The 13,296-nt window shown below is 51.0% G+C and overlaps 1 protein-coding gene across 4 annotated transcripts in view; it reads right to left on the bottom strand.

The window, feature by feature from the left end:
* Positions 1-11,104: 11,104 nt before the first annotated feature.
* The window catches only part of EML1 (EMAP like 1), a 173,411-nt gene continuing 171,219 nt past the window's right edge, over positions 11,105-13,296 (bottom strand). For 3 of the 4 annotated variants that reach the window (XM_059373956.1, XM_059373958.1, XM_059373957.1), the window contains one exon: positions 11,105-12,660. In XM_059373956.1, coding sequence (XP_059229939.1) covers positions 12,535-12,660 — 126 coding nt within the window. In that variant the 3' untranslated portion in view covers positions 11,105-12,534. The remainder of the gene's footprint in view (positions 12,661-13,296) is intronic. The other variant, XR_009399216.1, reaches the window with a different exon arrangement.

Genomic DNA, 13,296 nt, shown 5'->3' with positions numbered 1-13,296 from the left:
CTTTCTCCTCTCTCTCTGCCTGCTTCTCTGCCTACTTGTGATCTCTGTCTGTCAAATAAATAAATAAAATCTTAAAAAAAAATCTTTCTAGCCTTTGGTTAGGCTAAATTTTCCTAGCTATGACATCAAAAATAAAAACAAGAACAAAAACCCAAAAAACAAAGAACAAGTAACAAAAGAAAAAACAGATACATTGAATTTCATCAATATTAAAAAACTTCTGCTGCAGATAATACCATCAAAGTGAAAAGACAACCCACAGAATGGGAAAAAATATTTGTAAGTCCTATCTCTGAAGAAGGTCTGTACCTAGAGTATATAATGAACGCTTCCAACTCCATAATATAAATACCAATAAGCCAAGTAACAAGTGGGCAAAGGGTCTGAGCAGCTACGACTCCAAAGAAGATCTACAAGTGGCCAATAAACATATGAAAAGATGCTTAATATCATGACTGTCAGGGAAATGCAAATAGAAACTTCAATGAGATACCACTTTACAGCCAATAAGATGGCTATAAATAAAAAAATAATAAGAAAGTAGAATAAGAAAGGAAAATAAGTAGGGTTGGCAGGTGGAGAAATTGGACCCTCATACATTCTAGTGGATTGTAAAATGGTGCAGCCACTTGGGAAAACAGATTAGCCCTTCTTCAACTCTTCGACGCTGTGTTCCCCTTTCTCCCAAATTCATATGTTGAAACCCTACCCCAGCACCTCAGAATGCATTTGGAGATAGGAACTATAAAGAGGTAAGTACGTTAAAATGAGGCCTTTAGTGTGGGCCAATCTAACTGATGTCCTTATGCTGAGGGGAGATTAGGCCCCCCAGAGGGATGCCAGGAACAGAGAAAAGGCCATGTGAAGGCATCTCAAGAAAGTGGCCGTCTGTATGCCGTGGGAAGTGGCCTCTGGAAAAAACCAGCCGTGTTGGCTCTGGATCTGGAACTTCTAGCCCCCAGGCCTGGGAGGAGATAAATGTCTGTTGTTTGAGGCCCCCTGCCCCCCGCCCCCTCTACCTCCATGACCCCTGCCCCCCGCCCCCCCTACCCCCAGGCCCGCCCCTGCCCCAGCCTGGGATGTTTTGCTTTGTCAGCCCCAGGAGATGAATACCGTGCCAGGGACTGTGGAGTTTCTTCTGGGGGTGATGAAAATATTCTAAAATTACATAGTGGAGATGGTTGCCCAGCCCGGCGGATATACTAAGAACCACTGAATAGCATTCCTTAGGTGGGTGAATTGCATGGGATGTGAATTACATCTCAACAAAGCTGTTTGGAAAAAGAGAGCTCACCAGGTGTTTGAGAGGATTAGTGTAGAACGACACACATTTAGACACAGTCTGGTAGAAATGCCTGTTTTTCTCTCCCACGCGGATGAGGCCCTCAACCAGGAAGGAGTTCAGGCCTGCAGTTCCCTTTTCTCAGGGATCTGCAAACGTCTAGTTTCAAATTGCAGGCAAGAAGTCCGATAACCAGCCCGGGTCTCTCTTTACAAGATGTATTAGCTTCCGGTCCCTGCCATACAGATGACCAAAGCTTGCCGGCTTCAAAAAACACATATGTATTCTCTTGCAGATCGGGGGGTCGGAAGTCTGATGCGGGTCTCACGGGGCTGAAATCCAGGTGTTCGTGGAGCTGTGCTCGGTGGGGAGACTCTGTTCTTTGCCTTTCCCAGCTTCTAGGGGCTTCCTGCATTCCTTGGCTCGTGGTCCCTCAGGAAGGGCCATCTGCAAAGCCAGCATCAAGTACGGATCAAGTCTGGGTCAGAGCTCTCTGGCTCTGCTCTCACATCTTCCGTACCTCCTCTTTTCCCTCCCTCTGCTCTAGTTACAGACCCTTGCAATTATATTGGGCACACCTGGGTAATCTGTAGTACTCTCCCTGTTTTAAAGCCAGCTGATTAGCAACCTTAGTTCTACCTGCAACCTTAATTCCCCCTTGGGCGTGGAACCTACATATTCATGGGTTCCAGAGGTCAGGACTGGACATTTCAGAGTGGCGTGGGTGTGGGCATTTCACACACAGGCAATCTGTTTTTTCTCCCAGAAGCTGAAGGGGGTTTCTTGTTGACCTTGGAGTTTGGAAATTTCACCAGAGTTCAGGGACACCCCAAATTACCGTAAAAAAAATAACAATAAAACTTTAGCTTAGAAATGTAAAAATACTCTTCGAGATAACTTTAAGCTGAAAGAAGAAATCAGTACGAAAAGTATAAATTAATGAAAATGAGAAAACATCAAAGCAACACTTACGGGATATGGCGAAAGCATACCTTATACGTTTTTACTATACAACAGAGGGTATACATACATGCTTAAAACACAACAAAATAGGGGCGCCTGGGTGGCTCAGCAGGTTAAAGCCTCTGTCTTCGGCTCAGGTCATGATCCCAGCGTCCTGAGATCGAGCCCGGCAGCATCAGGCTCTCTGCTCAGCAGGGAGCCTGCTTCCTCCTCTCTCTCTGCCTGCCTCTCTGCCTGCTTGTGATCTCTGTCTCTATCAAAATAAATAAATAAACAAAATCTTTAAAAAAAAAAAACCACACAACAAGATAAATAAAAAAATTATGAGGGGGAACTTATCAAGATGAAATCTGAAAATAACGAATTAGAAACATGAATCCTGAGAAATGAAAGTAAAATCCACTTCTTCAAGATGAAAGGAAATGGAAAACAGGCAAAAACTAAGAGTAAAAGACAGGAAAACAAAAGTACGGGGCACTAGGCGTGAGAAGGGATTTATAATTGCAGGGTGAGCGAAAAAAAAATAGCTGCATTGTTTTGCAGTGTATGTAACTGTAGGGTCATTGTGTTGCATTAATATAACATTAACATTAACTGACATTAATATAACAATGGATAAGAAAATAATTACAAGAGAATATTGCTGTGGTTTTACTTCAATAAATTTGAGGATCTACATGAAATGGATGATTTTCCTGAGAAATCGGGGAGAACGCTGGTGTTTGGGGCACAGGCTTGGCGGGTGCTGGGAGATGCGAGCCGTCTCTGGGGCCTCCTCCGAGGACGAGGACGTTCTGCCCTGAGACTGGGAATGGCCGTCAGCAAGACAGCAGGTGGAGAGTCACCGGGGAGGGGGCTAGGCGCGGGGCGGGAGGACCCGGCTCTGCCACCACTCGCTGTGTGGCCCTTGCTGGGCGTGGACAGTGGACTTGGGAGACCCCTGTGGCAGCTGGAGGCGGTGGGGGCGGGGTGGGGAGGAAAGGAGAGGTGGGTGGCATGTTTAGGGGGTGGACCAGGTCGAGGGTTTGGACACAGGATGAGTGTTTCTGGTCACTTCCACCCTCTGACTGCCCCTGCCAAAGCAGGGACATTCTCACCCACGCCACAGAGTGGATTTTCCTGTAAGGTTTCATCCTAATAAAGCTGTTGCTGTCCAAAGTTTGAAAACCAGGAGATAGCCCCAACCCCTGGGGCTGCTTTCAGTCCTGATCCTTTCCCAGCATCCACTTGCTTAACTGTCTGGCCTCTTAGAATTGTAAAGATGTTCATTATTCAGTCCCCCCACAGAGATAGGTATGAGTGTGTGTGTGCACGTGTGTGTGTGTTTCTTCTTTAAAAACCCACTGCTTCCTTTGGAACATAATTTAAACTTGCCTTTCCCAAATGACCAAGAACTAGGCTAGCGCGCAGGGGCTGCTGGGCGGCGAGGCAGGCAGCGGGTTTCCGCACACACACCCGGCTTTCTCTTCTCAGAAGGACGAGGTTTACAGCCTTTAGGTAAAAATAGCTTTGTGCGGCTTGTGCCAGGAAGACATTTAGAAACGGAGGGAGGATTCGTTTGCTAAAAAAGAAAAAGCCTCCCAAATTGCTACCATAATTTTGGAATTCACTTCTGCAAAACCTATCAGGGGTCATAAAGATGTTTTTGCTCTCAAATTCAGTAAAAGCACTTCTGGGATTTTGCCCTGAAGAAGCAAGTCTAACTAAAAAGAAAGGCTTCATGGACAAGCTGTTCTCTGCGGTGTCGTTTGCAATAGTAAACCACTGGAAGCAGGAAAAGACACTTGGGCTTAAGGGCAAAGGGTCAGGAATCTAATCCAAGTCCAAATGCTCCCCGTGGCAGCCCATGGCCCTGTCCATTTATGCCTCCACCTGACACTGGCTGGTAACCTGTCCATGCCGGACCCTGTGCTAAGAAAGACCAGGGTATGTGGTACTGAGTGTTTATGCCTTGGGGAGCTTACCACGGAAAGGGTACAGGCAGTAGACTCCACTTGTAACTCAGTGTGACAAGGGGAGGATCCATGGGAGGGATCAGAACCCAGATGAGTCACTCCGGAAAGGCTTCCTGGAAGAAGTGTCTCATGAGCTGTGTTATGAAAGTTACTGTGGTTGGAAAAATGGGAGGAAGAGCTTGTGGGCAGACGCACTGTGTGTGGGGACAGAGAAAAGCTCAGCTGTGAGAGCAGAGGGAGAAAAAGGGGGAAAGCAGGGAACAGGCCCTGTTTGCCATGGGGGGTGCTTTCTCCTAAGAGCTCTTGAAGGATTTTAAGCGAGAGAGTGATGCCTTTAGAAAACTCAGCCCGACTGCCCTGTGGGGTAGGGCTGGTGTGGCTGCAGGTGGGGGGGGGGGGGGGTGATGTCACCAGCCCGGGCAGAGCCGTGCTGGTGGGAGAAGATGGGCACATGGGGGCTGGCTCCTGGAGGGACAGGCGGAGTGGTGCAGTGGTTGCGTATGAACTCTGAAACCGACTGCCTGGGTTCAAATCCCAACTTACTCGCTGTGTAGCCCTCAGCAAGCTAACCAACCTCTCTGTTTTCCTCATTGTGGAAGGAGGATCCCTGTGGCAGGGTTGTTGGGCGTACTGCAGGGTCCCCGTGCGTGAGGTGTACCCAGCCGTGACCGGCACGAGTTAAGTGATGCTGTTGGACATGGTGCGGCTGATCGGGGCAGTGAGGCGGAGACAGGCATCTGGACGGATGCACGCATTGCTGGCTTGGGCTACTGGGATCTGGGAGTCCAGGGTTTGGGGAAGGAAGTGGGTGAATTTGGTCTGGGGCATGAGATCGTGGCACTCGTGGCTGAGCTGAAGGACAGGTGCGTGAAGCTAAGGACATGGACGCAGAGATGTGGATCTGAGCCTTATCCTCATTGGAGAGGTGGCAGACCTTGCGAGCCGATGGGGTGGCCCACGGGAGGGGGGCCCTGGCAGAACCTGCAGCACCAGGGACAAAGGCCTCGGTAAGGGTGGCCTTGATTCTCTTGTCTTGTCACCGTCATCAGTGTGGGAGGACTGGACAGTCGCAGCAGCCAGTCACACAACCGATGGGAATTATTTATAACAAGTCTGTAATGACACTGGGAAATGCTTACAATGGTGCAAGAGAAAAGCAACATAAAGCAGCATCCATGCACTACGTCAGCTATGGAAACACGTCCGGAAATGTCCGCAGAGAAAAAATATGGGAAGGAGACGCACTAAGAACCTAGTAGTGCTGCTTCTAGGTGGTGGGATATGCCAGGGCGTCTTGATTTTGCTATGATACATCTTATCATTGAAAAATACAGTAAACTTCATTTTATTTATTTGTTTTTTAAAGATTTTATTTATTTAGTTGACAGAGAGAGGGCGCGTATGCACAAGCAGGGGGAGGGGCAGAGGGTGAGGGAGAAGCAGGCTTCCCGCCAACGCAAGAAGCCCGATGGGGGCTCGATCCCAGGACCCTGAGATCATGACCTGAGCTGAAGGCGGAGGCTTAACTGACTGGGCCACCCAGGTGCCCCTAAACTTTATTTTATAAAAGGAAACAAACTAGAGCAGTGAGGCTCTCTCCCTGCCAAGGTCACAGTGGCCTTGGGCAAGTCCCTGTTTAACAAGGGCTCTGGTTTCTGTGTTTACAGAGAAAGGGTCTTGCTGAACAAAACATTGTTTCTTTCCTCACCATGTGCTCCCAGGGACTCTGCCTTGCAGACCGTCTCCCCCAGATGGCCACAGGCTTGGGTCCTCACTCTACCACTTAAATCTCTACTCAAACCACTTTACTGACTGCTCAGGCTCAAGTATCCTCCATCACCCCTGACCCCTCCTGGGACCGAGCCCCACGTGGAGCTCCCTGCTCCTCAGGGAGCCTGCTTCTCACGCTGCTGGTGTGCTCTCTCTCTCTGTATCAAATAAATGAAAATAAAATCTTACGGACGCCTGGGTGGCGCAGTGGTTTAAGCGTCTGCCTTCACCCCAGGTCATGATCTTAGATCCGGGGATCGAGTCCCATGTTGGGCTCTCTGCTCCACAGAGAGTCTGCTTCTCCCTCTGCCTGCTGCTCGGTCTCCCTGCTTGTGCAAATAAATAAATAAAATCTTAAAAAAAAAAAAAAAAAAAAAAAAAAAGAACAAGATCCTCCCTTGTTGGCGGGGGGAGAGGGTTTGTTCCAATGCCCCGGATGTTCTTCCTCGGACCCTGACCCTCCCGCTGCTGACAGTATAGATCAGGGAGGCTGAGTGCTCTCGAGCCAGGTGCACAGAGCGAAATAAACTGGCCAGGAACTCCAGGATAACAGAAAAGCACCCCTGTGCCTTGTCGCCCTTCTGAATCTGGCCTCGAACCCCTTCCTAACAGGGGAGAGGAGGAAGTGGAGAATTGTTGGGCATCTGGGTTCCCTTTCACTTCTCTGTTATATTAAGCTTCTGCATGACTAACCTTCTCCCACAGTGTTTCCCAAGATGGTATGCCGCGGAACATCGATCCTGGCCAATAATCAGCGTCGTGGGAGCCGAAGTGCCCAGTGCATGAGTATGGGAAATGTCAGGGTCAACAGGCTTCTTTGTTACAGAATTTCCAGTGTGTTACAGAGGCAACCTGCGCCTGAGTCACACCATATATAGAATGGGGCACTCCCAAAGTCACGCGGAGAGCCTGCACGAGCAGAGCGTCAGTCTGAGAACACTGGTGGGGGCGGGGGACACAGCTTGGGAGAACCTGGGACTGTCAACCAAGCAGCCTGGGGCAAACTCCTCTTTCTAGCCCTCTGCCTCTTCCTGATCAAAGGGAGGGGGGCCAGTGACGCTATCTCTCAGCTGCTGTGCTGCCTTGTAGCCTGGTAGCAGGCACTCCGCTGGTGCCCAGGGTGAAGACCGGGCAGAGTCTTGAGAAGCGAGCAGGTGCGTGCCCTAGAAAACCAGCGGTCCCCCTCCCGGGCAGCGATGCCAAACTCTTGCTCATGCACAAGGAAACTGCAGGAATCCTGACGGCAGCAGTTTGTGTAACCAGCTGTTGAACTGACATGCCAGTCCAGGAGCCAAGATCCGACAGAAGGGACGTCTGAAGGTGCTGCTGGGCAGAGCTTACCAAGGACGTTCCCAAGAGACCTCTGAGCCTCCCTCATCCATGTTATGGGGACAAAAGTGTCTGGCAGTAGAATTAAAAAAAAAAAAAGTCTCTGTAAGGGGAATTTCTTTGGGGCAAAGTTGAGCTGTTGATTCCAGCCCCCTTCCTCCCAAGAGGGAGGGGGGAGCTTGGTGGGTGGCCCCTGGGATTGGTGAGCTGATGGCTAAAAATCGAAAGGCAGGAGGTGGCTCTCAGCCAGATGTGCAGAGAAGGCTGTGTGTGGGGGGAAGGAACCTCCTTCCCGCCAGTCTCAGGGCCGGGGGGTGGGGGCCACAGAGGTTTCCTCTGACTGAGGTAGAGAGCCTGGATTCTGCCCACAGGGCCTCCTGGAGTGGGGTGGGGGGGCTCCCACCAAAAGAGGACTGGGGAGCGACTCTCGGTGATCAAGGCCTGCTGGGAGTGGGGGGGCACGAGAGGCCCCTTATCCAGTGTAAGGGGACTCAGGGTGAGGCTGTCTGCAATGTTGGGGCTCCCCAAGATCCTCGAAAGCTCCCTGAGGACAGTCGCTTGAAATGCCTGCCCCATCCAGCGAGTGGAAGTCCGACAGAGTCGTGGAAGCATGTTCTTGCTCTGGCCCCACACTCCCCGCCTACCGAGGTCAGAACCCGCAGCATCGTTGTTCCAGCCAGAGGAAGAGAAGCCGGCGCTGATACCCGCCACAAGGTGGCGACCCTGCAGCCCGCGGAGCCCGGGGAGGGGGTTAGGGTCCAATTCAGCGGGGAGGGTTGCCTTTGCCGTCTTCATCTGGCAGGCGCTGCGGCCCTTACTTTGCTCTCAGCCCAGACAATCATATTTGTAGCTAATTCGTCCACATCCTGAACTCAGGCAAATCTGTGTTCACGGGACCCCAACCTCACCCCTCCCTTGGGCTTCCTGAGTGGAGGGTGCTCACGTATCCAAAGAGAGCAGGAGGGTACCTAGGCCACCCTCCCCACCACCAGCCCTCCCAGGTTCCAGCTGGAGCAGCGGGGACCCTCTGGGAGGAGCTGGAACTGCCGCTCCCTGGAAACAAGGCTCAGCCCTCCAAGGGGAAAGAAGGTTTCGGAGCTGGTCCTCTGTTTGGTCTCCCTCTCACCGGCCAACCAAGGTGGGAAGAATCTAGGTCGGGTGACCCAGAAGGGGGCATCCTCAGGGACCAGAGGCAGGGTGTGGGGAGGGGCAGGGTGCAAAGCGGCATTGAGCTGGGGGTCAGAGTGGGCTTTGGAGAAGGGTCCTGAGCTCAGCTGCACACGGGTGCTCGAGCCCCTGTGCCAGGCTTCGAGGTGGGCTCTGCATCCCGTGCTTTGCCTGGTTGGGTGGCATCCCCGCGTGATGCTTGGCATGGAGACATGGCTGGTCTGACAACTGGAGAGACCAGAAGGTGGACTGGGTATCAGACCATCAGGACTCACTGTTGCCGGTCAGTGGTGATGGTGTTACAGTGCTTACTGAAATAAATTGTTGTGGGAGCTGCAGACGGAGGCATTACAGGACTTGGACTTGCTTTGAAAACATCCCAGTCTTCTATGTCATCCAGATTTGGGGAGACAGAGGAAACAAGATTCTCTGAATGTGCATAATTTTTGAAACTTGGTGAGAGGCTCTACTTCAGTGTATGTTCCAAATTTCCCATAAAGTTATATATATATAAAAAAAGCAAAACCACAGAGAATCAGTATGTTTCTTGTCATTTTCACCAAACAGCTCCCTCCCAGTTGTGCAGTTAGACCCCCTTTGAGGAGGCCAGAGGAGCTCAAACGTTGCTTCTTCTATGGGCTCTTCTGGAAGCCTTAGAGATCATATGATGTTAGTCTGTTCCCAGATGACAGAAAACATGGTTAATGGGTGCAGTGTGTCACTTCTGGGCAGTGGAAGTAGTCATTCAAAAATTTAGGGGGTTAGGGGCGCCTGGGTGGCTCAGTTGGTTGAGCATCTGACTCTTGATTTCAGCTTGAGTCATGATCTCAGGGTGGTGAGATCCAGCCCTATGTCAGGCTCCACGCTGGGTGTGGTCCTCTCTCTCCCTCTTCTCTGCACCGGCCCCCCCGCACTCTCTCAAAAAAAAAAAAAAAAAAAAGTTGGGGGTGGGGAAGGTGCGTGTGTGGGCTCTGGAGTGAGCCCTCTCCTTGCAGGCAGCTAGTGCTCCTCTGGGTGCCCTGGGACTCTGAGTACCCCTGGCTGGGGCAGAGGCCCTTTCCTCACCCGACTGGACCAGCTTCCCGCAATCTTGGCCACACCCCAGTGTCAGACGTGGCGCTCTTCTGTGGCACTGTGGCACCTGCTGCTGGACTTCTGTCCTTAGTCTGCTAGCCTACGCTTGCACTTGCACTTGGATGTCACGGAGGCCCTCCCCTCGCTTTACCCTGTCCCAGGGGTCATCCACCTTCAGACTCGCAGTGCTCTGCATCTTGGCCAATGACACGGCCATTGGACCACAGAATGGGGAGGGGCCTGAACCACACCCACCGGCCATAGGCGGTCCTTCACCTGCTGGCATGCCTCCCCTGGAAACTTCCCCCGGACCAGCCCTTCTCCACAGCCGCCGCTTGTAGCCTGGTTGCCGATTTCAGCGCCTCACGGAGATTCGGGCAACAGCCCCTCGGCTGTCACTCTTCATAGCCCAGCTAAGCTGATGGGGCCTTGGGCCACTGGGAGGAAGAGGCCTGGCAGCCGCCCCTGCTTCTGGGCCTCTTGTCCTAGCGGAGTCTTGGATCTTGGAAGGTCGTTATCTCAGAGTTGTGAGGTTGAGCCCCACAATGGGCTCTGTGCTGGCTGTGGCGCCTGCTTGAGAGTCTCTCTCCTTTCCCTCTCCCACCCTCCAAAGTAAGTAAATAAATAAAATATGGAAGGGACGCCTGGGTGGCTCAGTGGGTTAAGCCGCTGCCTTCGGCTCAGGTCATGATCTCAGGGTCCTGGGATCGAGCCCCACATCGGGCTCTCTGCTCAGCAGGGAGCCTGCTTCCCTTCCTCTCTCTCTGCCTGCCTCTCTGCCTACTTGTGATCTCTCGCTGTCAAATAAATAAATAAAAAAAATCTTTAAAAAAAAAATTAAAAAAAAATAAATAAATAAAATATGGACAAATCCGAACAGTAATAGTTTATATAAATATCCTTTTTCCTTTATGAACCTGGAAAAGGGTGGAATTATATAAAAATAAAAGTAGATCTTATAAGATCAATAATGAGTCCCTTTCCCCTTCCTCAACCTGGTGATTCCCCTAATTATTAACGTAAAGGTAATTGTTTTTGCCAGTATTACATAGCCAAGTAAAATAACAACTAGGTATGGTAATTAAGCTGAAAAAAATTTTTAAGTTAAAAATTTTTTTTTTTAGAAATTCTAACCCCAACATGGGGCTCGAACTTATAGCCCTGGGATCGAGGGTTGCATGCTCCTCCAGCTGAGCCCGGCAGACATCCTTCAGCTGAATTCCTTTTTTTTAAAAAAAGATTTATTTATTTTAGAGAGAGAGAAAGCGCATAAGCAGGAGGCACAGAGGGAGAGAGAGAGTCCCAAGCGGACTTCACTGAGTGCACGTGGAGCCCAATGTAGGGCACAGTCCCATGACCCCAAGACCACGACCCAAACAGAGACCAAGAGTTGGATGCCCAACCCACTGTCACCCAGGCGCCCCTAAGCTGAATTCTTTATAGTCCTCGAATCTGATGATGCTTACACACTGTATGCCAGCTAAAGTCCCATTTGCAAATGACCCAGGTGAGAACAAAAAAAGTATGTCTATGAAACAGAATATAGTGTGAATCATGTCTAATTTTAAATATTTTAATTTATATATTTTCATGATTATAGGTCAATAAGAAATCCTTTTCAGCTTTAATTTCATTATAGAATATATTTGATAAGGATACATACAAACAGATTCATCTTTAATACACGTCTCTACTGGTGGCCCGCACTTGCGCCGCAGGCTGGAGATGGGACAAACATGCCTCCAGATGTGCTTAGTCAGCCACTCTGGACAACCAGCGCCGTGGAGTTCAGGTAATTCCATTCATTTACTTGCCTAGAACAAGTAGAAATCTTAGTGTTTGTTTTTAAGTCTGTTTATTACTCTTCTGTTTTTAAAATCTGAGATACATTCCCCAATGTAAACAATAAATTTCAATCTGTCACACAATCAAAATGGATAAGGCCTTGACAAACGTAAGCCACCTGTCTGACTCGTCAGAGTGCAGTCTTCTTTTGTAGTGTAGAGAGCCGTCCACGCACAGAAGACAGGAAAAGAAGCTGCCCTTGGCACCCGGTGGAACCTTCCAGACTTCTCCCCGCCGCAGGTTTATTGTACACTTCAGAGATAGTGTTTTGACTTGGTCTACTTGGTCTTAGAATACAAATATACAATGTCCATAAGCGTAAAATAGTAAAGCCTAGCCTTACATCTTTAGGATGAATTTCTACAGTCCTATACAATACCAGATCATGCCGACTCGGAGACGGAAGAAGGTGGCTTAGATGTCTCCACCGCTCCTCCGGGCAAGTGAGTGTGGGACAGAAGGGAGTGAGGCGGGGGCCTGCCCTGGGGTCGGCGGACAGTGTCACTGAGACTCTACGGTGCCTGCATACCCTGCTGAAGTGCGGAAGTTACTCTGGAGTACAGTCTGCGTAGCGCAAGAAGACTGCAACCCTTTTCTCGCCAGCCTCCTGGACGGAGGTCGGAAGGAACCCTCGGAGGATGTAACCAAATGAAGCCGCATGTGTGTTTCCCGATTCAGCTGTGCAGCTCAGTCCGCCTCGCTCTCCTCCGTCATCCCCTTAGGACCAGTTACTCAATAGTGATCCCAATTCAGTACCTCATTATCATCATAAATATTTGACTTAGCGAGCTAGGTGGAGAGAGTAAAGCTTATGTACAATATTTTAAAAGGCATTTCTGTGACCATTTTTGAAGGGTTCGTAGAAAAGTTATGAAGGATATACCAGTCGCTTCTGTTGATGTCGCCGTAATGTAAACCCTGGCATGTTGTTTTAGTATGAAATGTGCACTGTTTTATATACTGTACAACCGAGGAGAACCGTGAACCGCTGCTCTGGTGTGACGCTCACTGATTCGCTAAGCTAAGGTAACCGGTAGAGGGAGTGGTTTTCCTGAGGTCTGTCGGAACTTCTCAGACAGAACAGAAATCACAGTGGTGGAGCCCAGCACGCGTGCCTGCCCCTGTCCTGCCCCCACGCTTCCTGCTGGACTAAATGACCCGCCACTGCATGATGCTGGTGTCCTTGCCGCCCGTGGAGATGAGGTGGCTGTCGCCACAGAGGAAATCGACGTTGGTGACGTGGCTGCTGTGTCCGCTGTACACGTGGCTCGGAGCCTGGGGAAGAACGACAGAGAAAGAGCTTAGCGCAGAGTGTCCCGTGCAGTCGGAAAGTCCTGGAACTGTCCGCTCGCTCTTCCCTCCCGCAGCCGCTCTCGCACGTGCACCTGCTTCGTGCCCAGGCGCAGTAGGGGCGTGCCGACAAACCGCACGGAGGCCCTCCCTGCAGCCCCAGAGTCTGGCCTCGTGGGGGGACAGAGACGGGCAGGGCACACGTTCAGGGCCCGAGCGCTGTACCAGGCCTGGGACCGCCCAAAGGAGGGACCAACCAGGTGCCCCGGGTTGAGGGGGAAGGCGAAGGGCTTCAGCTCTGGGAAGGACGGGGCAGGGGGATCTTGGCACTGGTGCTGGCTCAGCTCCAGCAGGGCTGGAGCAGAGAGAGGCTGGTGGGGGGCGTGAGGCCCATGAAGGAAGCCACAGAGGTGGACAAGCCAGCTCCAAGGGCTCTGTGGGTGGGGGTTCTCCCCAGAGAGCAGTGGGGAGCCCAGAAGAGCTCCAGGACAGCGGGACGACAGGGTTGTGTCTGCATGTGAGACTGGCAGGTTCATGCAGGCGACCTTTCTAGTCAATCACCAGACGGCCAGGTGGGGCCACGACGCAGGTGCCCCGAGGGCAGGGTCCGGGGAAGACCAT

The sequence above is a fragment of the Mustela nigripes genome, chromosome 13 (assembly GCF_022355385.1).
Source record: "Mustela nigripes isolate SB6536 chromosome 13, MUSNIG.SB6536, whole genome shotgun sequence".
Lineage (NCBI taxonomy): Eukaryota > Metazoa > Chordata > Mammalia > Carnivora > Mustelidae > Mustela > Mustela nigripes.
Note: the sequence above shows the minus strand (reverse complement) of the source record. Positions and strands in the feature narration are given on the sequence as shown.